This window comes from Lepidochelys kempii, chromosome 4, assembly GCF_965140285.1.
Source record: "Lepidochelys kempii isolate rLepKem1 chromosome 4, rLepKem1.hap1, whole genome shotgun sequence".
NCBI lineage: Eukaryota > Metazoa > Chordata > Testudines > Cheloniidae > Lepidochelys > Lepidochelys kempii.
The window spans coordinates 134,437,618-134,463,333 of record NC_136383.1 but is presented as its reverse complement, the minus strand read 5'-3'; the positions used below and the strand labels follow the sequence as shown (position 1 = coordinate 134,463,333).

General features: G+C 42.8%; 1 protein-coding gene across 6 annotated transcripts in view; it reads right to left on the bottom strand.

Moving 5' to 3' along the window:
* The window catches only part of PTPRA (protein tyrosine phosphatase receptor type A), a 259,596-nt gene that overhangs the window by 32,606 nt on the left and 201,274 nt on the right, over positions 1-25,716 (bottom strand). For 4 of the 6 annotated variants that reach the window (XM_073342931.1, XM_073342934.1, XM_073342932.1 and 1 more), the window contains 4 exons: positions 25,035-25,058; positions 9,339-9,423; positions 5,561-5,634; positions 1,969-2,168 (listed from right to left, as the gene is read on the bottom strand). In XM_073342931.1, coding sequence (XP_073199032.1) covers positions 1,969-2,168; positions 5,561-5,634; positions 9,339-9,423; positions 25,035-25,058 — 383 coding nt within the window. Of the gene's footprint in view, positions 1-1,968; positions 2,169-5,560; positions 5,635-9,338; positions 9,424-9,615; positions 9,712-25,034; positions 25,059-25,716 lie in introns of all 6 variants that reach the window. The other 2 variants (XM_073342939.1, XM_073342933.1) reach the window with 2 other exon arrangements.

The window sequence follows — 25,716 nt, the reverse complement described above, 5'->3', positions numbered from 1 at the left end:
ACCGAAATTCTGCAACTCAGTGTTGAAAATCTTGTAGCAGTTCTCGAAGATTTTCTTTATTAATCATGACAATGGAGAATCCATGCAATACAGCAGCTCCTAAGCAATTTATTTTTATACTTAATTCAGTTATTTTCCTTTGCCCCCTACATTATTAATTTTCAGCATGCCACAGATTTTTCTATTGGCAAGGTTTAACTGCATCAGTGGTGTTGTCACGGAAAGCTATAGGTTTTGCCACTGCACATGGGACAGCTAAGTGCAGGCACTTTGGGAGGCATGGGAGACAATTTGGGATTGTGAGAAGCCCAATACCTGGATATGTCAGCAGAAATGACTGGTGACGAAAGTGGCAGCAGTGCTGATCTTTCAATTGTCACCATTAGGTTTCTGAGTTAACACTACATTGAAATAATTAGGATAGTTTCTCTCTCACTTACAGCTCCTGTTTTTGGCAGTCTGTAGACTCTGGAGGGCAACACTGCACTGTTTTAACATCCATGTCATGTTTTTAAAGTTCTCTTTGCAGCCATAAGGACTAGAAAAACTAAGCTTAGATTTTAGAGCCCAGTTCCACAGTGATGGAACCACAGCATACACAGGGTCTTGTCTATAGCACCTTCTGTTTGAGATTAAGAACATAAGACTGACCACACTAGCCCAGTGTGGTCCATCTAGCCCAGTGTCCTGTCTTCCGACAGTGGCCAGTGCCAGATGCTTCAGAGGGAATGAACAAAGCAGGACAATTATCGAGCGATCCATCTACTGTCGCCCAGTCCCAGTTTCTGGCAGTCAGTCTCTAAATATTTTCTAAACAATAGTGAATTAAGTCTCATCCACTTCTGTGGGGTACAGTGGGTGTTCTTATCTCTGCTTTGCAGGTGGATACACAGAAACACAGAAGGCTGAAGGGACTTGTCCAAGGTCACTCAGAGTTAGGGGGCAGAGTTGGGAATAGACTCCACATCTGCTCACTCTCAGTCCCACGGTCTAATCACTAGACATGGCTTGCTTTCCGTTAGTTCTTTACAGGCCCAGATAATATGGAATCCCACTTGTGATGCTCCAGGGCCAGCTCTTCTGAAGCTGGACTCCTATTACTGGAAACAGAGACCTATTCATTATCTTGTCTTATCAGCACAATTACACTTCTTCATTCATGTAATCATCCCATCATGGCTAACACTGAACAGTGCTGCAAATGGTACAGAGAAGGAGGAACCCCCAATGGAAATACAATTATTGTCAAGTCCTGGGTTTAAATAAATAATGCAGGGACTTATTTTAACAAAGGAAACAGGAAGATGCAGGGGAAGAGGGAGTGAAGGAATCTGGAAGGGGCTCAAGCAGGTCAAGTTGGGGAAAGCTGGCAGCCCTGTTGATCCAGAGCAGCTGGGCGGGTGAACGACAGCCACATAAACAGGGTACTCTTTCAAGGGAGGGACACCCTCTTCACTATTTCTGACCCATGTTGCCCAGCCAGAAATGTATCAACCTACTTGTTCCTTAAAAAACTGGTTAGTGTGTCTGTGCACCACTGCCGCCCGCTGGATAAGATCAGACTGCCCCACTGTAGGTCATAGGCCCTATACCTCCAACAGCTACCCTTTCAGCTCAAGCAGTTGGGGCCTGTGCTAAGGAGACAGGAGGATGAGAATTCTATCCTTGTAACTGTGAAGTTCTGGGTGGCCTTGGCATGCAGCATAGCAACAACTGTGAAGTTCCTAACGGGCAATAGATTGGTTACAATATTGTAACCACATCTAACATTGCTTGCTTTGCAGAGCTACAGAGAAACTGTCTTGATTAGCTTAAGAGGTGAATGGCAGTCTGGACTGGTTTGGCTCAATCTGCTACAGTAAGTACTTCTACCAGGTAAACAAAACACCCCTTTCATTGTTCAAGCCAGTGCAATCCCCTGGCATGACTGAACAGCGTTCAGAAGAGAGGGATCAACAAAGCACTCACGTTGAATTCTTCCCGGAAGAGCTTATTGTCGTCTGCCATTCGTCGGTTAATCTCCTCTTCCAATTTATCCACAGGTAGTGGCGGGTACTTCCTGTTGGTGCTGGGAGATCGGGCAAGCAGTGGCATGCTCTGAGGCTCTGCAATATCACACACGCTATTACAACGGTGTTCATTTCTCCACTGGCATCGTCCTGGCAAAGCTGAGCGAAGGGAACTCCTGTATTATGTTTGATAAATTTTCAGGACAACTTTGCATCTCTGACAGAATGACAGTTATCCTTTGCTCCTTCTACAGGATCGGCCATGCAAGGATGTCAATGCTTTGCAAACATTAACCAAGTAACTCTTTCAACATCCCTGTGGGGTGGATATTATTGTTCCCATTTTAAAGAACTACAACAGAGTACAATCAAGGCTAAATTTTCGACCCTGGATACCTGAAGTTAAGTCACTCATACTATGGCCTTGTCTGTGTGGGAAAGTTTTATCAGTCATACTATAGACTCTACTTTTACAACTCTCCCACATGGAAATACGCACTCTGGTAGAAGAGTAGCTTTTTTTGGTTATGCAGAAACTGTTTTCCAAGCAACATTAGCTAAGCCAAAAAAAGGCCCTCACATCAGAGTAGGAGTGGCCACATGGGGGTTATATCTGTGTAAGCATAGCAATTTAAATTCACAGCTTAGTTTATACCAGTATAAAGTTTCTTATACAGCCGAGACCTTAAGCATCAAAATAAACAGAGGCTGATTTTTAGGCTTAATGTGCTACTGAAAGGTATTCTGATACCATGCAGATGCGCTTAAGTTCAAGGACCTAAACAGAAGTCGGAGGCGCAGAGCACACATTACAGCTCTTATTTAGGTGACCACTTCAGGCACCCAACTGTGTAACTTTTGGCCCAAAGTCACAAAGCAAGTCAACTGCAGAGAAAGGAAGGGAAGCCAGGTGTCATGACTCTCAGTCATGTGCCTTAAAAGGGACTTGCAATGGACTTTTAAAATTGGGCTTGTAACCTTTTTTTGACACCTTAGGATGGAAAAAAATAAGCGTTGAAGATTTTTAAAAATAAAACAGGGTGTGTTTTTTCTGAATTTTTTTTAGATTAGAAATATCAGAAACATCTACGCTGGTCTCCCCTGGTTTTGCTGGATGACCTCCTGAAAGGTCTCTCAGAGGTTTATCCAGCTCTTATCCTTGAATTGAAGCAGTAGGGGCTGTTGGAACTTTAACAAAGATGTCTTTTCTCCAAAATGTTGGTCACAGGACTTAAACAGGTATTAACAAAACTGAAGAGGAATTTTCAACTGTCTGATTATTATAGGTGGTCATACATTTTCCACTGGAATGTTTTTTTCAAGGGAAAACCCCTTTTCAACTAAATGGAAATTTTTAAAAAACAAGTTTGATTTTGTAAAAACAAAACAAAACACACCCCCTTTTTTTGTTTAATGAAAACCTAAAAAATTAAAAGAAAGTTTTAAATTGAAAATAGAAAAAAATTGCTTTTCAGGAAAATATTTCATGAGAGAAAAAAAATCACTGTACTGCCTGTAAATCTCTTCCCCCCTCAGTTGTCTAGCTTTCTGCCTATTGATATTTGTGGTGCCATAATGTCACTATTTCTCCAGTCACCTCAGAGTCTTGGGTTTGTACAGTGTCTCGTCCAACGGGGTCCAGATCTTGGGCGGGGGCCTCCAGACTCTACTGTAACCGTGACACCGCCGCCACCACCCTTTCAGGCCTTCCATACATCATAAACAAGTGAAAAGGCGGATAAGATCAATTTTCCCCCCCATTGCAGCTTGCCACAAAATTACTTCTCAAACTGATGTTTGAGAAATGAGGGTGTCCTTTCTAACTCAGGATAGCCTATATTCTCACACTCAGCTCCTATGTAAGGTGATGCCAGATATCACTTTTGTCCTAAACCTGAAAAGACGTAGACAATTATTATTGTTCTTTGTGCTGCAGCAGTACCTCGGAGACCGCAGGCTTACCTTTATGCACTGAGTAGTCCTATTGAAGTCAGTCAATAAGACTATTCACAGTGTGTAAAGATAAGCTCGAGCACCAGTCTTTGCAGTATCAAACCTGCAAAGTGTGTAGAGCTGCTTGAAATTATTTCAAATAAAAAAAGATTAGTGCAAAAGAGCCTTTTTTAAAAAAAAAAAAAAAAGACAATATTTTGATTTTCTTGACATCTTCGGGATTTCAATTTTCCCACTTTGGGTTTTGTTCTCATTTAGGGGAGAGTTACTGCTAATTTTGATCAGTTGGTTTAGGCAGAGAGTTGTGGTTTTTTACATTTTTTTTTAAAACGTTCAGTTTATTTCAAAACTTGAGAAATGTCATCTTAGGTAAACGATTCCATGCAAAACTTTGGAAAATCAACCAGTTCAATTTTGCAAACAAGCAGAATGAAACCATCTCAGAGCTGATCAAAATTTAAAAAAAAAAAAATTCTGTGAAAATGTGTGCACGCATATTTTTCAGTGCCCAAACTTTTACCCAACTGAGGGCAGCACAGACAACTTCCCAGGAGCCTGAAGACTGCACCTAACTACCATAAAATGAACTGACTTCTGCCATTGATTCTTCATATGGAGATGTAGTCAACTAACCCACAGGCTCTAGCAGGCAATGCGACACCTTGAGCCAAACAGCCTTCCAGGGGTATTTGGTGCAGGGATGGCTCAGAAGGAAGAAATATTTAGCTTTTCTTTGGAGGATTCCCATGCAATAGCTAACCAGCTAAGCTTGGTTTAGCTGCAGCCAAGCACAATGAGGAATAGTGGAAGTATAGCTATATTTTATAAACAAATTCATCTCTACAATACATGGAAACCAACATTTTTTTTCATCCCAGTAGAAAAGGGGACAAAGTAATTTACTCCAAAAACTGCGGGACAGCTGTACCAGTTTAATGAAAACTACAAGAGGTGCTCCACTTAGTACCATTATATATAGATTATAAACCCAGAAGAGACCACTGTGATCATCTAGTTTGACCTACTGTATAACACAGGCCAGAGAACTTCCCTGAATTAATTCCTGTTTGAACTAGAGCAAGTTCTTTTAGAAAAACATTGCGCCCTGATTTAAAAATTGCTAGTGACAGAGAATCCACCACAACCCTTGATAGGTTGTTCCAATAGTTAATTACTCTCACTGTTAAATGTTTGCAGCCTATTTCTAAGTCTGAATGTGTCTAGCTTCAACTTCCAGGCAGTGTTTCTTGTTATACTTTTGTTTGCTAGATTGGCAAGCATTCTATTATCAAGTTTCTGCTCCCCATGTAGATACCTGTAGATTGATCAAGTCATTTCTCAACCTTCTCTGTGTTAAGCTAACAAATGAGCTCCTTGAGTCTTTTATAACCAACCCAGCAAAATTTGAACTCAGGACTTTCAGTTTTAACAGCCCAAGTCCCTACTGCCTGAGCTTATGGAAAATGTCACCAACTGAGCAGCTGAAGCAAACTCATTAACCCGTTATATGAACTAGTCCCTAGAGGAAGACAAAATTCAAATTCTCTCTGGGATGGGCAGGGGTGGGGGATCATAGAGAATGGAAGGCAAAGATTCACCTGTGTCATCTGTTCGACCATTGGACAAGCGAAATGAGTTGGAATGGCTCCCAGCTTGCTTGTATTTCTTAAACCTAACGAAGGAGAGAGTTCAGAAAATCAGAAGCTGCCCATCCGAGGAGATCAGCTAAGATTGATTTATTTGGGTGAGAAATATGCCCAAGTTTCACTATGACAGGTTTCAGAGTAACAGCCGTGTTAGCCTGTATTCGCAAAAAGAAAAGGAGTACTTGTGGCACCTTAGAGACTAACCAATTTATTAGAGCATAAGCTTTCGTGAGCTACAGCTCACTTCATCAGATGCATATCGTGGAAACTGCAGCAGACTTTATATATACAGAGAGAATATGAACCAATACCTCCTCCCACCCCACTGTCCTGCTGGTAATAGCTTATCTAAAGTGATCATCAGGTTGGGCCATTTCCAGCACAAATCCAGGTTTTCTCACCCTCCACCCCCCCACACAAATTCACTCTCCTGCTGGTGATAGCCCATCCAAAGTGACAACTCTTTACACAATGTGCATGACAATCAAGTTGGGCTATTTCCTGCACAAATCCTGGTTCTCTCACATCCCCCCCACCCCCATACACACACAAACTCACTCTCCTGCTGGTAATAGCTCATCCAAACTGACCACTCTTCAAGTTTAAATCCAAGTTAAACCAGAACATCTGGGGGGGGGGGGTAGGAAAAAACAAGAGGAAACAGGCTACCCTGCATAATGACTTAGCCACTCCAAGTCTCTATTTAAGCCTAAATTAATAGTATCCAATTTGCAAATGAATTCCAATTCAGCAGTTTCTCGCTGGAGTCTGGATTTGAAGTTTTTTTGTTTTAAGATAGCGACCTTCATGTCTGTGATTGCGTGACCAGAGAGATTGAAGTGTTCTCCGACTGGTTTATGAATGTTATAATTCTTGACATCTGATTTGTGTCCATTTATTCTTTTACGTAGAGACTGTCCAGTTTGACCAATGTACATGGCAGAGGGGCATTGCTGGCACATGATGGCATATATCACATTGGTGGATGTGCAGGTGAACGAGCCTCTGATAGTGTGGCTGATGTTATTAGGCCCTGTGATGGTGTCCCCTGAATAGATATGTGGGCACAATTGGCAACGGGCTTTGTTGCAAGGATAAGGTCCTGGGTTAGTGGTTCTGTTGTGTGGTATGTGGTTGTTGGTGAGTATTTGCTTCAGGTTGCGGGGCTGTCTGTAGGCAAAGACTGGCCTGTCTCCCAAGATTTGTGAGAGTGTTGGGTCATCCTTTAGGATAGGTTGTAGATCCTTAATAATGCGTTGGAGGGGTTTTAGTTGGGGGCTGAAGGTGATGGCTAGTGGCGTTCTGTTATTTTCTTTGTTAGGCCTGTCCTGTAGTAGGTAACTTCTGGGAACTCTTCTGGCTCTATCAATCTGTTTCTTTACTTCTGCAGGTGGGTATTGTAGTTCTAAGAAAGCTTGACAGAGATCTTGTAGGTGTTTGTCTCTGTCTGAGGGGTTTCACTATGTGTTTCTTCTCCCCCTTGCTGCTCAACAGCTTTTAATCTTGGAGTCACAGTTATTTTGAGGTATCTTATAAATAACAATACTACCTCTCATCCAGTCCTGAGTACTTTACATCTTTGAAGGAATTTATTGGGGTCATACAGGTTGTAACTTAGGATAGAATTTGGATGTAAGATTCACTGTCCCCATGCACTGTAGGAAGTAGGATTTTCCTTATTTTACACACAAGGAAAGAGAGGCCAAGGTCAGAGAGTGTGTCAGTGGCAGAACTAAGATTAACACTGGGGAGTTCCTGGCTCCCGATTTGGTGCTCAGACCACTAGTTCACATATCTAGTCATTAACAGCACAACCCAGAAGCAGGGCTCTGTTCCCATTCACAGAGTGACCTCCATATTCACAGTGTGGCCTCTTCAGGCATACATCTGTTATTACCAAGCTTCAGAACAGCTGTCTTGGGGATCTGTACCATAGTTGAGCAGACACTTGTGGCATCTGGTAGGAAATGGCTGAGCAAATTTGCTTCTGCAGAAATCAGCTGACAATGCCTGTTGACCCCATTGGAGGCCAGAAGCCCTAGTGCTGAGAAGAGCTGAGAAGCTGCAACATTTCCCTTTCTGAAACCTTCATGAATTCACCATCACACGCTCATTAACATCACATGCGCTTAGATACTATGGTGATAGGAGCTATAGAAAACCCTAACACAGACACACATCTAATCTTCAACCAGCTGAGATTCAAAGGATTCTAGAAGCTTAATGAAGAGGTGAGTGAGAATGACAGGCATTAAGAACGGAGTACCCCAGAAGTATATGTTCTGTGGCCTGATTCAGCAAAACACTTAAATACATGCTTAAATTAATTCCTATTCAACAAAATATTTAGTTCAAGAACATGTTTAAGTCCCATTGGCTTAGGGCTTGGCTACACTTATATTTTATAGCGCTCTAACTTGCTAGCTCAGGGGTGTGAAAAATCACCCCCCTGAGTGCAGCAAGTCTGAGCGCTTTTAGGCATTAGTGTGGACAGGCTCCCAGCACTCTGAGCTAATCCCCTTGTGGGCTAATGAGCTAATCCCCTCTTGCGCGACCACACTCGCACTTCAAAATGCTGCTGTGGGAGTGCTTTGAAGTTTCCAGTGTAACCATGCCCTTAGGGTTGACTACTTGCTGAATCAAGGCCTGTAAGTGGCGGGAAAGAGAGAGGCTACTGACATTGCTTTATAAGAGCTAACAGTTGTCTGAAGTTCCATGTGGCCAGGGCCCAAATCATGCTCATGCTGAAATCAAAGGCAAAACTCCCATTTACTTCCATCGGGGCTGCACTGGGCCCAAGCCAAGAGATGAAGGGAATTTTCCCATCACCAAAGGAAATTGCTTTTTTTTTTTTTAAATCAACTAAGCATTCTGGTAATTAAATAAAATGTTTACTGGAGGTGAACAAACACTCACTCCAAGTTGACCTCCCAGTCGGACAGCAAACCACTGATAATTACTCTGAGTCCAGTCTTTCAACCAACTGTACACCTAGTAATTTCATGTTGACATTTTCCTAATTTGCTTATGAAAATGTCATGTGGCACTGTGTTAAAAGCCTTACTAATATCAGAATATATCATGTCTACAGCATCTTTCAGGTTGAAGGATTCCAAACCTTTTTCCAGATCAGAGACACCACTTCACACACTGATTAAATGCACTCACCTCTAGTGCAGAATGGGGCCACTGTTTCAAGGCCTGATGCAGAACTCATTGAAGTCAATAGAAAGACTCCCACTGGCTTCAATAGGCTTTGAATCAAGGTTGAAGTGACAAAAAAAAAAAAAAAAAATTTCCAGCTCTAAATGCGGAGGGATTTTAGTTAATGAGTATCGCTATCCAAAACAGAATTTGATCTGTAGCACCCTTACCTTTGCAAAAAGTATCAACAGACTTAATGGCACAAGGAGTCAGGACCTATAATCTCAAAGAATCCATCTTTAGTAGCACAGCACCTCCTACCTTTAGGGTGAGGGTTTGCTTTACACTGATCCAGAGGGAAAAGCGTCACATACCCAATTACTAGCACACTACCTGCACAGCCCTTGGAGGCCTCCCTTCTAAATACTGTCTAAGCCAACCCTGCTTAGCTTAGGAAACAGAACAAAAGGCCCAAGATAGCGTAGCTGCAAGCCATCTGCTTAATACTGTGTGTTAATTAGCTTAAGGAGACTGAAAACATAACACTCACTTCCGTTATGGGACATTAGTGACAAGTGTTTCTTACCTTAACATGTACAGCACAATAATTATAAATACTATGACTAGCAGGGAAGATAGGGCCACCATTACAGCTATAATTGGAGTCTCATCTGAAACAAAAAAGTAGAATCAAACAAAAAGAATCAGCAGTTATCTTAAAACATCCAGTTACATCATTTTACAGGCCAGATCACTCTACAATTTCTGGTCTAAAGACGATCAAATTGTTTAATAACGATACCTTCTCAAGTTACACATGATAGAAACACATATTGCATACTTCAGCATTATTGATCACTTACCGAGTGCCCCAAACTGATATCCTATTTTACACTCTAAAGGCATGATTCTGTGCACCCTAATCTTCCTTGAAAAATCCTTTACTGCAGGATCTGACCCTAGGAATGGAACTATTTTAGGGATATTTCACACAGTGGAATATCTCCCCTTACTTCTACATCAGGGGTGGACAAAATATGGCCCGCGGGCTGGATCTGGCCCATCTAACATTTCTGTCCAGCCCACCAGGCTCTTTGGCTTCTCCCTCGCGATCTGCTGGCCACTAAAAGTCCCGCGGCGCAGCAGGGCACTCAGGCAGGTTGCCTACCTGCTGTGGCCCCACGCTGCTCCCAGAAGCAGCCGGGCTGCTGCTGGCAGGTCACTGCGCACCCCTGGAAGGCAGCTCCGAGTGCTGACCCCACTCCCAGCACCGTCCTCACATCTCCCATTGGCCGAAAACTGGCCAATGGGAGCTGCGGTGGTGGTGCTTGCAGGCAGTGCACAGAGACCCGCTGCCCCCTCCCCCCCAAGGGGCACGCAGAGACGTGCCAGCAGCAGCCGCTTCCAGAAGCAGCATGGGGCCATAGCATGCAGACAGCCTGCCTGAGCCCTGCTGCGCTGCAGGCCAGGAGCCACCTGTGGTAAGTGCCTATCAGCCAGAGCCTGCACCTCGCACCCCCTTCCGCACCCCAACCCCCTGCCCCAGGTCAGAACCCCTTCCTGTACCAAACTCCCTCACTCTCTCCTGCACCCTCAACATTCTGTACCAGCCCAGAGCTCCCTCCTGCACCCAAACTCCCTCCCGGACCCCCCTCCTGCACCCCAATCCCCTGTCCCAGGCAGGAGCCCCCATCCTGCACCAAACTCGCTCCCAGAGCCCACACCCCTCACCTGCACCTCAACACTCCGCACCAGCCCAGAGCTCCCTCCTGCACCAAAACTCCCCTCCCCACACCCCCTCCATTAATTAATATAGTAGAAATATGGAGCCTGTGATGACGTACCAAAATTCATGGAGTGGCCCCCTGCAAAAATTATTGCTCACCATGGTTCTACATGTATTAGAGGTATGATAGGCACAAGTCACTATGTTGGAATCCACATCCAAAGTTTAGTGACATGGTTTTGATTCAGGGCCCATCTCCCTCTCCTATGTACTGAGAGGGCAATATGAACAAAACAAACCCCTGACCTGGACACTTCTGAAGTAGGAGTGTTAAAATCCAGATCCAAATCCAAAATTTCCCAGAGTGCAAGGTGATTAAATTTAGCATCAATTTCAGCCAATCACAGAGAGCGGGGTGAGTAGCAAACTCAGAGGTGGGTTTTGGTTCACATCTCTATTTCTCTCTCCCTAAAAATATTTAATTTATTGAGAATGAGATTCTAGGCAAGCCACTGTATATGCTGTAGCACTTAACACTTGTAGTTTATTAGCTAAAACTTTAGTAAAACTGTTTAACTGTTAGCTCTCTCTCTCTCTCACACACACTCACATTTTCTTTTCTCGGGCAGGAAATGTGCAATTCCTTTGCAAATTCACTGCAGATCAGCATATACAAAATGCTCTCATCCTTTGAAACATGCAACAGGTTTTACAAATGAGGTGCTTTCAGCTGGCCATTGAGAGCTGCCAAACTGGTTGCTGATGCTAGTGACCTATATGGAGAGAGAGGGGGAGCCAGGAAAAGTCAAGCAGACAGTGAAGTAGCCCTGAAGGGCACATGCTGTGCATTTGTAATGAGCTGGAGCAAGCAGGGATGCCAATGGTAACATCTGGTGGCATTTTCAGGGGCATTCACAGTCGGCTTTGGCTATGTGTATGGGGTTACCTTCTCCTCTCTCTCAACAAGCATTTAGCAATCACTAACCCGTACAAGACATGGTCACAAGAAGCACGCTCCCTATGCTAACTCATCATGAAACGCTAGATCAGAGGACCTGATTTACTGTCATGAAAGCCAGTGTGAGTTTTGCCATGGACTTCACTGAGAGCAGCAGCAGGTTCACACAGCATGCAACATCTGTCTGGTATTGCAGGGGGAGAGAAACAGTTAGGGGGCTCTCCATTTTGTTTCCTGCTTGGGGTTTTCTAGATGGGCCAGGCAGTGGGACCACAGTTAACGGCCACAGTAGAAAAGCTCTAACTCATCAGGCCAGAAGTGTCAAAAGTAAAGCAGCGAAAAAACCCAAGCTTCCTGCATCCTGCTGCTAGCTGTACCCCCTTTCAAAATCGCTGCCTATTAATCATGCCTCACACCAATCACCTGCCAACAGCAGCTGGAAGGGTTTGCTTAAGGGCAGTGGTTTTCAAACCTTTTTTCATTTGCGGACCCATAAAAAATTTCAAATGGAGGTGCGGATCCCTTTGGAAATCAGACATAGCCTGCAGATACCCAGGGATCTGCAGACAACAGCTTGAAAACTACTGTTCTAGGGAATCATTAGCTTGGTCTCTTTATTTGGGCTGCATTTCCAGTGAATGCAAGTGCAATGAACCAATAACAATAATACTTAATGCTTGCTGGCGTGGGGAGAGAAAGGGGATTGCAAGCTGGTCCACAGTTAAGACCAGGGCCGGCTCTCCAGTTTTTGCCGTCCCAAGCACTGAAAAAAACTGCCGCTGCAGACGGCAAAGGGGAGAAGCTGCTGCCGATTTGCCACTGCAGTGGGCGGCGCAGAGAAGCTGCTGCCGAATTGCCGCCGCGGCCGGAGGGACTGCCGCCCCACGCACCTGCTTGGAACGCTGGTGCCTGGAGCTGGCCCTGGTTAAGACTAAAGCTAGCTCCCCTTTGTGGGCTGGATCTTGTTCCCGCTAATGTCAACAGAAGTCATTCCATTGACATTCGCAGGAGCTGCATCAGATAATAAAATTCCTGGACGCTCTCACTCTCTCTCACACCCCGCCTCTAAGAACCCTACAAAGAAGTTGAATCTCCTGAAATTCTGCACACTGTATCCCCTCATGGGAAGTTTAGTAAATATCAAAGCAGGACTTTTAAAGTGAGGGTGTTCTGAAAATGCGCCTTTAGTTGATGCTTGGAAAAGCAGAGGTTATTTATTCTGGCCCAGCAGATAGATCAATGGAACTGACTAAAGAGACCTGGATTCTATTCCCGCCTCGGCCACTGGCCTGCTGGGTGACCTCAGGCAAGTCACTTCGTCTCCCATGTCTCAGTTTCCCCATCTGTAAAATGGAGATAATGATACTTTGTAAGTCACTCTATAAGAGCTAGATATTATTAAATTATATCCCTAAAATGATTGGCCAAGATACTCATTGGCCCTGTTGAGGCAAGGGGCCTTTTACTGGTTTTGAGAGGGTTGGGGCTGGGGTTGTTAAGTGCATACAGAGAAAGGTTTATGAACATAAGCTGAATTCAGCTGGTAGACTGAGCCAGATGGGGCAGGGTGGGGGGTAGGTGATGGGCTAGGGCCTGGACTTCAGAATAGAAGACGAAAGGGAAATGTGAAGAGGCACAAATCTGGGAAAGGACATGATACAGAAGGCAGTGTGACCAACTCTTATGATTTTATCGCACGTCTGACAATAGCTGGTTCTTTTTTCTTAAAGCCCCAGCTCCCAGAGTCATGTGATTATGTGAGCATATCCGCTTTCATTTAAAAATTAAGTTAAATTTCTAGCCCTCATGGTTGCAGAGAAAAGCTTGAAAATGTGACTTGAGTGCACCCTAATGGCTCAGAAACCAAAAGGCAAAGAAAACAAACCATATACATAAAATAAATAAAATGTCATGATATTTAAACAATCTTCTGGTTTTTGAACATGTAGGGTTGGCAATACTATGGGAGGGACATGAACCAGGGGAGGGAGCTGGAGAGCGGGGTGAGGGTACACACGTGGAGTAGTGCCCTATGGGTTCTGGGGAGGCAGGAGGAGGAGGAATGGCAATGGTGAGACACGGAGGGGTGATTCAGGGCATGCGGGGACCTCTGGAGGACAAAAGAGAGTTAGCATGGAATAGGGCAGGGGAGAAAAGGCACAGAAGGTGGATGCAGGACCATGGAGGCATAGAGGGTGTGCGCGCGCAGGGGCCCTGGGCAGACAGAGGGGCCCAGCAAAGGGCCAAGTGCTTAAAATTCACTATTTGGATAGAAGCCTTCCCACTGCCCCCTCCATTTCTTCCCGCAGTTCACCTCTCACATATCTCATGGTCACACATCCCTCCTATGGCCTTGCTAGTCTCTGCAGCAAGAGAGCCTTGATCTGGTGGGTCTCAAAAGTTCCTGTGAGAGCAGGGCTCCCCTTCTGCACACCTTCTAAATCCACAAAGGAGTTCAAACTTTGGGGCTCATTTAAAAATAGACAGTGAAATTCCTGCACAAAAAACTTAGCTAAAATTGAAAGTGGGTTTCAGTGGAATCCAATTAACACCAAAACACAGTGGTGTTATTAATTATTCACATTACAATAGAACCTACAAGTTACAACTGAGATATGGGCCCTATTGCAAGGATGGTCCAATGGGGACTTGGGGAGACTTGGTTCAATTCTCTGTTCTGCCCTAGATTTTCTGAGAGACCTTGGGCATGTCACTTATTTATCCGAACCTCAGGTTCCCCAGCTGTAAAACGGGTATAAGTACTTCCCTATTCTGAGAGCGTTGTGAGGATATATATACTACAGAACGTTGAGGATATACATACTAAAGAGTGAGGCCCTCATTATTATGGTAACGGGGGGTATATAATTACCTTAGATAGTGCTAGGCACTGTACATATATATGTAAGAAACAGTGCTTGTCCCAAAGAACTCACCATGTAATTAGACATGAAAGACAGCACAGAGAAATGAAGGGCCAGATTTTCAAGGGAAATCAGCACACTGGTTTCTCCCATGACTGGTCAAAGGTCTTACACAGTCTGTGGCAGAGCCATGAATACCCCAGTCTCAGAACTGTGCCTTAATCACAAAGCCATCCACACTTCTTAAACATTGTCAAGAGGCTGCAGAAATGCATGGTGCTAACCTTGTTTGGTTCCCTTCAGTTTTCTTTACAATCATATTTGGAGAAAAAAAGAAATCAGAATAAAAACAACTCAAGATAGAGTAGCAGCCGTGTTAGTCTGTATTCGCCAAAAGAAAAGGAGTACTTGTGGCACCTTAGAGATAAATTTATTTGAGTGTAAGCTTTCGTGTGCTACAGCTCAGATGAAGTGAGCTGTAGCTCACGAAAGCTTAAGCTCAAATAAATTTGTTAGTCTCTAAGGTGCCACAAGTACTCCTTTTCTTTTTGCAAAAAGAGTTTGTTCATAAAAGCCCAGTGAAAAAGTAAATCACAAAGCAAGGAGCTCAAAGACTCCACCCACTGCTATGTGCTCGTTGCTTTTTCAACACCCTAAACCAGCAACAGACACTGTGGTTGGGTGGGGTGTGGGAATAGGGAAAATAAATCAGGTGTGTTCTGTTTGGATATTTTAGTTTAAAAGGCCATATTGACTTTAGAAATCAGCACAGGCCAAAAGAGGCCAAAGTCAACAGCAACCCATCACTGTCAAGAAATCCCATGGAGGGGGAAGGGGGAAAAAAAGGCAAGAGTCATTGAGGCTGTCTTGTTAAGTCATTTTTATTGGCTCCATCCCTCACTTAGTCTAATACAGTCTCCCTGTTGACATGAGCTGCTAGACTCATCAGCATTTGTGTTTGGGGTTTGTAAATGCAAAATGAATGCACACACACGCAAAAATGTGTGCACATCATTTACAGACATTATTACAAGGATTGCAACAGTTAAGTAAACGTGCACACAGCTTAGTGAAATTCTCCCCAAAGCAGAGGGCCAACATAGGGCTAAGGCAGCAATTAAATCCACCCAATTGGGAACAGCTGATTCACAATTCCCAGATTTCCATGGGACATGTGGGATTTACTCATGGCATTTTGCAGGTGCAAACTTCAACTCCATTATGGAAAATGTACCTCACATTAGCAAGTTTCTTTCATTTTTAGCTATTATTTGCATTACAACAGAGCCACATGAAATCGGGGCATCATCATGCTCGGTGCTGTATATGCACTAGTTAGAGACAGTCTCTTCCCCAAAGAGTTTACAGTCTAAATAGATAAGCCAAAGGATGGGAGAAAGGAAAGATCATTATCTCCATTTTACAGATGGGAAGGGGAGACTCAGAAATTAAGTAACTTGCCCAAGGTCACACAGTGAATTTGTGACAGTCGGGAATTGAACCCAGATTTTTCCAGGCCAGTGCCTTGACCACAAGCCTATCCTTTCTCCAATCAAGGTGTTGCAGATAAGGAATTTTAGAGGTGGTTTATGTTGACAGTTCTTTCAATTGCACAAAAGGAACTAGTGTCTACCTCAGTGGTATCCTTGAAACTTGAAAGTGTGGGCCATATTCACTCCCAGGGTAAGTCCACCTGTTCTAAGGAATTACAGTACCTCCAGGGATGTATTTGACTCACTGGTTTTAATTCACTAATTTCTAATTAAATAACTGATTAACAATCATAGTGCCAGGAAAGAGATTAAAAGTCTTCATGCTCTTATTTTCTTTTAGAGTCTAAAAGCCCTCTCTGCTTTTATGGCTCAGCATATTCAGATTCCCTGTCCGATCATGATTCAATCTATAAAAATATACAGGGCTAACAAAGAAAAGCTATTAGCATCCTATTAAACAAGGGTGTATTTGATATAAAACTTCATTTGGGAGTGTTCACTAATAAACAGGTTTGCATTCAGTGTTTTCCGGAATTCCTGCTGACATTTCATAGCAGACACAGCAATCAATCAGACAAGTGCTCTGCCCAACAGTGGAAAAACATGGTGCAAAATCTGGGAGGGGACCAGTTCTAGATCACAGCGTTAGAAACCTAGCAGAGAATGCATGAATATGCACGCACACTTTTTTGCCCTGATTCCTAGCTGGCTGCAGATGGGCATTCCAAACTGCAGCTACCGCAAGTTTCCTCAGGACTTGGGGGCAGCAGCGGAAACAATTTTGTTATTATTAACAACAACTACAGTCCCTGGAACTGGCAGAGATGGGGAGAAGGAAAGGATGGAGCCCCGAAAAACCACAGAGGGTCTTAGATGATTAATCCGCTTTCTTTGAAGTGGATCTGGCTAGGACAATATTCTCTGTACATGGCTTCCACGCTCTCAAGTATCATTCTTAGGTTCTAAGGCAGTGGTCCCCAAGCTGTGGGGCACGCCCCCCTAGAGGGGCCATGGAGGAATGTTTAGGGGAGCACAGCGGGGCCCTGGTCAGCCCCTATTAGGGGTGGGGAGGGAGCACCACCCAGCCCTGCTCTGCCCCCAGCTCTGCTCCAGCCCTGCCCCAGTCATGTCTCCGAGCTCCTGGCCGCAGCTCAAGCCATGACCGCAGCCTTGTTCCTAACTACAGCCCCTGCCCTGCTCCCAGCCCTGGCACCTGACCATGGCTCCCAGAGGGGCGTGAAAAAGTTTGTGGATCACTGTTCTAAGTAGTATACAGAGGGACTCATAACCAGCTTCTCTTCTTTTCTCCTTCCTTGCTCCCAACTCCCTGCCATAAGCCATCACACACATTACTTTCTTTCCAACCACAAGCCACATGACCTCCCAACTACTTCCCTCCACCCATTACCGGCCTCATCTCTCCATTGGCTCCATGCCAGATGTTCCTAGCTCCTTCCTGGACTGCTCTCCTGATGATCTGCCTTTCCCAGGCTGTATCATGATCCTGCAGCACATGAGCATGCATACAAAAATAAGATTTACATATAGGTATTAGGGCTGTCGATTAATTGCAACTAACTCACGTGATTAACTCTAAAAAATTAATTGTGATTAATCGCACTTTTAATTGCGCTGTTAAACAGGAGACTACCAATGGAAATTAAACATTTTGAATGTTTTTCTACCTTTTCATATATATCTTGTATTCTGTGTTGTAATTGAAATCAAAGTGTATATTTTGATTACAAATATTTGCACTGTAAAAATGATAAACAGAAGAAATAGTATTTTTCAATTCACCTCATACAAGTACTGTAGTGCAATCTCTTTGTCCTGAAAGTGCAACTTACAAATGTAGATTGTTACATAACTGCACTCAAAAACAAAACGTAAAACTTCAGAGGCTACAAGTCCACTCAGTCCTACTTCTTGTTCAGCCAACTGCTAAGACAAACAAGTTTGTTTACATTTACAGGAGGTAATGTTGCCCTCTTCTTATTTACAGTGTCACCAAAAAGTGAGAACATGCATTTGCATAGCACTTTTGTAGCTGGCATTGCAAGGTATTTACATGCCAGATATGATAAATATTCATATGCATCTTCATGCTTCGGCCACCATTCCAGAGGACGTGCTTCCATGCTGATGACAGTTGTTAAAAAAAATAATGCGTTAATTAAATTTTTGACAGAACTCCTTGGGGGAGAATTGTATGTCCCCTGCTTTTTTACCCACATTTTGCCATATATTTCATGTTATAGCAGTCTCGGATGATGACCCAGCACATGTTGTTCATTTTAAGAACACTTTCACTGCAGATTTCACAGAACTCAAAGAAGGTACCAAAGTGAGATTTCTAAAGATAGCTAGAGCACTCAACACAAGATTTAAGAATCTGAAGTGCCTTCCAAAATCTGAGAGGGATAAGGTAGGGAGCATACTTTCAGAAGTCTTAAAAGAGCAACACTCCGACATGTAAACTACAGAACCAGAACCACCAACAAAGAAAATCAACCATCTACTGGTGGAGTCTGACTCAGATGATGAAAATGAACATGCCCTGGTCCGCACTGCTTTGGACGGTTTTCAAGCAGAACCTGTCATCAACATGGACACATGTCCCTAGAATGGTGGTTGAAGCATGCAGGGACATATGAATCTTTAGCGCATCTGGCACATAAATATCTTGTGACACCGGCTAAAACAGTGACATGAGAATGTCTGTTCTCAATTTCAGGTGACATTGTAAACAAGAAACAGGCAGCATTATCCCCTGCAAATGTAAAACTTGTCTGGCTGAAGAAGTAGGACTGAGTGGACTTGCAAGCTCTAAAATTTTACATTGTTTTATTTTTGAACGCAGTATTTTTGTACATAATTCTATATTTGTAAGTTCAACTTTCATGATGAAGAGATTGCATTACAATACTTGTCTTTGGTGAATTGAAAAATACTATTTCTTTGTCTTTTTACAATACAAACACTTGCAATAAAAAATAAATATAAAGTGAGCACTGTACACTTTGTACTCTGTGTTGTAACTGAAATCAATGTATTTGAAAACACAGAAAACATCCAAAAATATTTAAATAAATGGTATTATATTATTAACAGTGCAATTAATCACAATTAATTTTTTAATCGCTTGACAGCCCTAATAGGTACATGCATGCTGCATAGTTGGGATCTGAAGCGGAACTTCCCCATAGCCAACAGCATTTGGATCAGGCCTAATCTCTATATTTACAGTACCAGGAAATCGACAGTGAGATGGGAGTGTGGTCTAATGGATGAAGCACTGTTCCCCATGTCTCCCTATATGTACATAATGTCCTCCCTGAACTTATCCATAGGGCCAAGTTCCTTCTCCTCCATATTTCTCAATGCTCACCTCTGCTGAGATACCTACAAGAAACTAGAGGTGAGGAGCAAGCAGCTGAGGGGCAACTGGAATAGGCTGATACTCACAACAACCAAAGAGTACCAACATATACTGTAAGATACTATATTTGTTATTGCATATTTCTCCCAAACTGTTTACATGTTGCTTATCTTCTTAGATCGTCAGCCCCAGGGTACAGGAATAAATTTGGAGGTTGCTTACTATAATGGGCCTCCTGTAAATTCTGAATTACTAGGAATTTTTAATAAAATTCAGCAATATCTATGAAAAACAATATTTTGCAATTATATAATGCTTCTCATCCCAAGATCTCAAAGCACTTTACTTGTGTTATTTAAGCCTCAGTACACCCTTATACAGTAGAGATGTATTTCCATTCTACAGATGGGAAAATGGAGGCACAGAGGCTTTTCCATCTCTTGTCTTTATCTGAAGACTGGATGTCTTTCCAGAAGATACGGTTTAATCAAACTCAAGTTACTGGGCTCAATACAGGAGTTACAAGAGGAAATGACTTGTTTGGTGTTATACAGGAGGTAAACCTTGATAATATGGTCATTTCTGACCTTAAAATTTATACATCTAGCTGACACAGTGAGCCAGACGTGAACTGATCTCCTGAAGAACTCAGGAGTTTTGACTTCCAGTCCTTTGCCCCAACTACTGGATAATATATCTATCTTTGTACATATTGTAACGAACTGGTATGTGTGTGTGCATGCACGCACATGTCTACACAAATGCACCCCTCCCCCCCACACACTATCTTCTGCTGGATGGAATCAGAACTGATCAACTTTGTATCATAGTCCCTATATTGCTTTCACCTAAAGGAGATTCTCCTCTAGATTAACTGCTTTTGGAACAGGTGGTTCCAGGTCTAATCCTGAGGAAGTTCTGAATGGCCCTGTTGTGTGCAATGTAGTGAAAATGCTATAAAACCAAGATCTGGTATGATATACACATTTTCATTCTGAAAATACCATATTTAAAGAAACAAATCAAAGAACAAAGAGGCATTAATTCTCTGGCATAATCTATCAAGCTCAACTCTCCCTATGTTCTGCAGTAATGAATCTTACAGTAGCACTCGGAATTCCAAACTACAGCCATCTAAGGATTAAAAAACGAACAGAGAAACCAAATTCTTTCAGGTTTCTAGGAACATATCTTACACAGAAACTGCTATAGGTGTACATATGAAAGAGAGAGAGAGAGAGACACACACACACACAGAGTGTATAAGTAAAATTAAAGGGTTATTTGTTTTTTATATAACAGCCCTAAATAATAAGTAGCCAAAGTGTGATTTATTCTCTGACATTTACCATCTTGCACCACTCCTCTTGAAAGTTTAATGATCACGGGGGGAAAAAAATACAGAACATTTTCACTCACTTTCAGTGAAAGCTCCTTTATCTTGCTTGCATTAGAGACACCACTAGAAATTTGTTAAGGGGGATAAGTTTTGAAGTGTCATTAAAGATATTGTTAAAGATATTGCTGTAACTTTCTTTACAAGCGTACCAGCAATTTCCCTCTTCCCGATACTAGATACATTTTTTTAAATTAAGTAGCTCCCAAAGGGCATTTGCCCTGACTTAAAAGAAGACAAACTATATTTGCTCAAAGCCTTCACTTCCCTATAAACTCTTCATAATGTTTGCTCACAATGCTCCTTACATTTAAAGGAAAACTCCAGTGTAATTTCTAAGATGCTCTATTCATAACAGGCCTGATCCTGCAGCAACCAGTCCTGATGAAGTCAGCTAATGAGCCTGATTTTAATCTCTGTCATGGTTTCACAGTGTCATAACATCGCTGAAGTCAATGGAACTATTTAATGTACACATCATTGTAAAAGAAACCAAACCAGGTCCAAGGGGAGCTCTTGCATGAGTAAATAATGCAGGTTCAGGCACCACACTAGAGTATCTGGACAGAAAGAAGAGTAAAATCAGAATGAAAATATGAGGCCGATCTGCAGCAGGTATAAATCAGTGTAACTCACTGACTTCAATGGAGTTACAGTGAGTTACACCAACAGAAGATCTGGTTCACAGGATAAAATTCTGCTCTCAGGTACCCTAGTGCAACCCCACAGAGGGCAAAAAAATTAGGTTCAGGCAATAAAAATGTTTTGTTGTATCGAATGGGAACAAAAGTTCATGACACTTAAAAAAAACAAAACAAAAAAAGCGCAACTCAAAAAATGTGGGTGTTCCTTTAAATATCCCCCTTGCATTACTGAAAACATCAACACCTTTCACTGGTCCCTAAGAACCAGGAAATGAAATTGACCAGCTTAGTTTAACTATCCAAGCCAGTGAAGTGCAAAAAATAAACTAACAGCAGCAGAGATAAAAAGTAAATCACATTTTTGCAATTTTTTGTTTCAGCATCTGCAGGTGTGAGAGAGCACTGAACAATACACATGCTGTGCTGGAGGTAGGGGAACTGTGCAGAAAGTTTCCATAGGTGTACAGCCAAATTTTAAAATGAATTCACTTGGCCTGTATCCCTTTTGTTTTCACTTTCTGAGAATGTTCTAGCAAACATGTTTATTGACAAGAACATTTGCAGAAACAGAGTATCTAACTAGTTATTTACACTGTGCATAGAATCATGAGAGTTGCAAATCTAACCAAATTAACTGGAGCACCTTGTAACCTAATCTAGCTGAAACACTGAACAGAGTATTGCTAAAATATCTGCAGAAAGCTAATTTCAAAGTACAGAAAACCAAACAAAAAAGACCAATGGTCTGCTCCGGTCTGGCAATTCCTATATTTCTGAATTAATTTGTAATTGCAAATATTCCAGAGGGAAACCTGAGTGTCTAAACTAAACTCAACTAATCACATGACAGAAACAGACCAAATGACCTATCATTATAATCAAAACAGCTGGAATTTTGATTATTTGCTGCCAGATCTGCTCATGAACAAGAATTATTCACAGGAATTATTTGGCAAATACTTTGAAAAATGAACACATTAGGGGAAATCATGATTAACAGGCAATTCCCAAGCAGAAAAGGAGAGGTAAATTCTTCAAATAGCTCTAATAGATACAAATTATTTACCCAGATCTATGGAGGTTCTAATGCCAGATTTTTTAAAAGAGTTTGGCACCCCCAATAGAAGCACTTTTTTCAAAAGAATTTAACATCCACAAGTGCCAGGCAGGGGCCAGATTTTCTACAGAGCCCAAACACATTAGAATCATAGAATATCAGGGCTCGAAGTGACCTCAGGAGGTCATCTAGTCCAACCCCCTGCTCAAAGCAGGACGAATCCCCAACTAAATCATCCCAGCCAGGACTTTGTCAAGCCTGACCTTAAAAAACCAGTATGGAAGGAGATTCCACCACCTCCCTAGGTAACGCATTCCAGTGCTTCACCACCCTCCTAGTGAAAAAGTTTTTCCTAATATCCACCCTAAACCTCCCTCACTGCAACTTGAGACCATTACTCCTTGTTCTGTCATCTGCTACCACTGAGAACAGTCTAGATCAATCCATGCTCTCTATAAATATATCAGAGGGATAAATACTGGGGAGGGAGAGGAATTATTTAAGCTCAGTACCAAAGTGGACACAAGAACAAATGGATATAAACTGGCCATCAGGAAGTTTAGACTTGAAATTAGATGAAGGTTTCTAACCATCAGAGGAGTGAAGTTCTGGAACAGCCTTCCAAGGGAAGCAGTGGGGGCAAAAGACCTATTTGGCTTCAAGATTAAGCTTGATAAGTTTATGGAGGAGATGGTATGATGGGATAACATGATTTTGGCAATTAATTGATCTTTAACTATTCATGGTAAAAAGGCCCAATGGCCTGTGATGGGATGTTAGATGGGGTGGGATCTGAGTTACTACAGAGAATTCTTTCCTGGGTATCTAGATGGTGAATCTTGCCCACATGCTCAGGGTTCAGCTGATTGCCATATTTGGGGTCGGGAAGGAATTTTCCTCCAGGGCAGATTGGAGGAGGCCCTGGGGGCTTTTCGCCTTTCTCTGCAGTATGGGGCACAGGTCACTTGCTGGAGGATTCTCTGCACCTTGAAGTCTTTAAACCATGATTTGAGGACTTCACTAGCTCAGACATAGGTGAGAGGTTTATTGCAGGAGTGTGTGGCTGAGATTCTGTGGCCTGTATTGTGCAGAAGGTCAGACTAGATGATCATAATGGTCCCTTCTGACCTTAATGTCTATGAGTCTTTAGAACCCCTTTCAGGTAGTTGAAAGCAGCTATCAAATCCCCCCTCATTCTTCTCTTCTGCAGATTAAATAATCCCAGTTCCCTCAGCCTCTCCTCATAAATCATGTGCTCCAGCCCCCTAATCATTTTTGTTGCCCTCTGCTGGACTCTTTCCAACTTTTCCACATCCTTCTTGTAGTGTGGAGCCCAAAACTGAACACAATACTCCAGATGAGGCCTCACCAATGCTGAAGAGAGGGGAATGATCACATCCCTCGATCTGCTGGCCATGCTCCTACTTATACAGCCCAAAATGCCGTTAGCCTTCTTGGCAACAAGGGCCCACTGACTCATAACCAGCTTCTCGTCCACTGTAATCCCTAAGTCCTTTTTTGGAGAACTGCTGCCTAGCCACTTGGTCTCTAGTCTGTAGAGGTGCATGGGATTCTTCCGTCCTAAGTGCAGGACTCTGCACTTGTCCTTGTTGAACCTCATCAGATTTCTTTTGGCCCAATCCTCTAATTTGCCTAGGTCCCTCTGTATCCTATCCCTATCCTCCAGCATATCTACCATTCCTCTCAGTTTAGTGTCAATTGCAAACTTGCTTAGGGTGCAATCCATGCCATCCTGCAGATCATTAATAAAGATATTGAACAAATCTGGCCCCAGGACCGATCTTAGGGGCATTCCACTTGATACCGGCTGCCAAACAGACATGGAGCCATTGATCACCACCCGTTGAGCATGACAATCTCGCTAGCTAGCTATCCACCTTATAGTCCATACATCCAGCCCATACTTCTTTAACTTGCTTGCAAGTATACTGTGAGAGACCGTATCAAAAACTTTGCTAAAGTCAAGGAATAACACATCCACTGCTTTCCCCTCATCCACAGAGCCAGTTATCTCATCATCGAAGGCAATTAGGTTAGTCGGGCATAGCTTGCCCTTGGTGAATCCATGCTGACTGTTCCTGATCACTTTCCTTTCCTCTAAGGGTTTCAAAATTGATTCCTTGAGGACCTGCTCCATGATTTCAGGTGAGGCTGACTGGCCTGTAGTTCCCCAGATCCTCCTCCTTCCTCTGTCACTAGGTTGCCTCTCCCATTCAGTAAGGGGCCCACACTTTCCTTGACCACCTTCTTGTTGCTAACATACCTGAAGAAACCCTTCTTGTTACTCTTAACATCCCTTGCTAGCTGCAACTCCAAGTGTGATTTGGCCTTCCTGATTTCACTCCTGCATGCCCGAGCAATATTTTTACACTCTTCCCTGGTCATTTGTCCAGTCTTCTACTTCTTGGAAGCTTCTTTTTTGTGTTTAAGATATCGTTAGGCAGAAAGCACTTTCAAAAATCTGATCAGAATGGTCACATGGGGAGCTTCTGGGTGGCTGAATACTTCTGAAAATCTGGACCTTACTTGGATATCTAAATGGAAGCTGAGCTCATCTAGTCCAATAATAGGTGATGAGCTCTTGAAAAACTGGCCCCTGAGCACTTTCGATATCCTGCCCTTAAGAACGCATTCTGTTCTTTCAAACACTATTAAAAAAACCCAAAGCACCGCTGGTGACGCTTAGCAGAGGAACACACAGTATACGGACATAACATGGAAATGAGATGTGAACTTCTCACCTCTTCTGTCCGGATCAGAATCACCTGCACAACAAAAAAGGACAAAACATGAATATCTTAGCCACACAGAAATACAAATTGTAAGAACAACTGGGGGGGGGGAGGGTGTTAGAAATTGAGACCGAACAATATTGTGACACAATTAACCCCTGTGTTTTTAGTGCCTGCTTCACAGTATTTGGTTCTTCTTTTGACTCCCTATCTCCTGGAGTGCTGTGATTACATGAGAACCTCAGCTTTCATTTCAATAAAAAAAAGTACATTTTTAGCTGTTCTGGTTGTGGAGAAAAATTTGAAAACATGAGCTGAGTGAGCCCTAATGTCTCAGAAACCAAATAAAATAACTGCAACTTTTTTCCCCCAAATCTCATGATATTTAAACTGATCTTATGTTTTTGAGACCTGACTCATGATTTTTGAGCAGTTGGGGCTGGTATTGCTAGAAACAGACCACTCATCAGGTCCAGGAAGGATGGGCAGACAAAGGTTTCAATGGCTACTGAAATGGACTATAAAAAATAAACTGAGAAGAACTCAAGGTTATTTTGTATAAAAATATAATATGCAGTGGCAAACAGAACAGGAGTAAAACTAGCACACAAGACTGAGGAAATTCTTAAGGCAAAGAAATCACTTGTTTGTAAACAGTGGAAGTATGACAAATACCATTTTCAAATGGAAT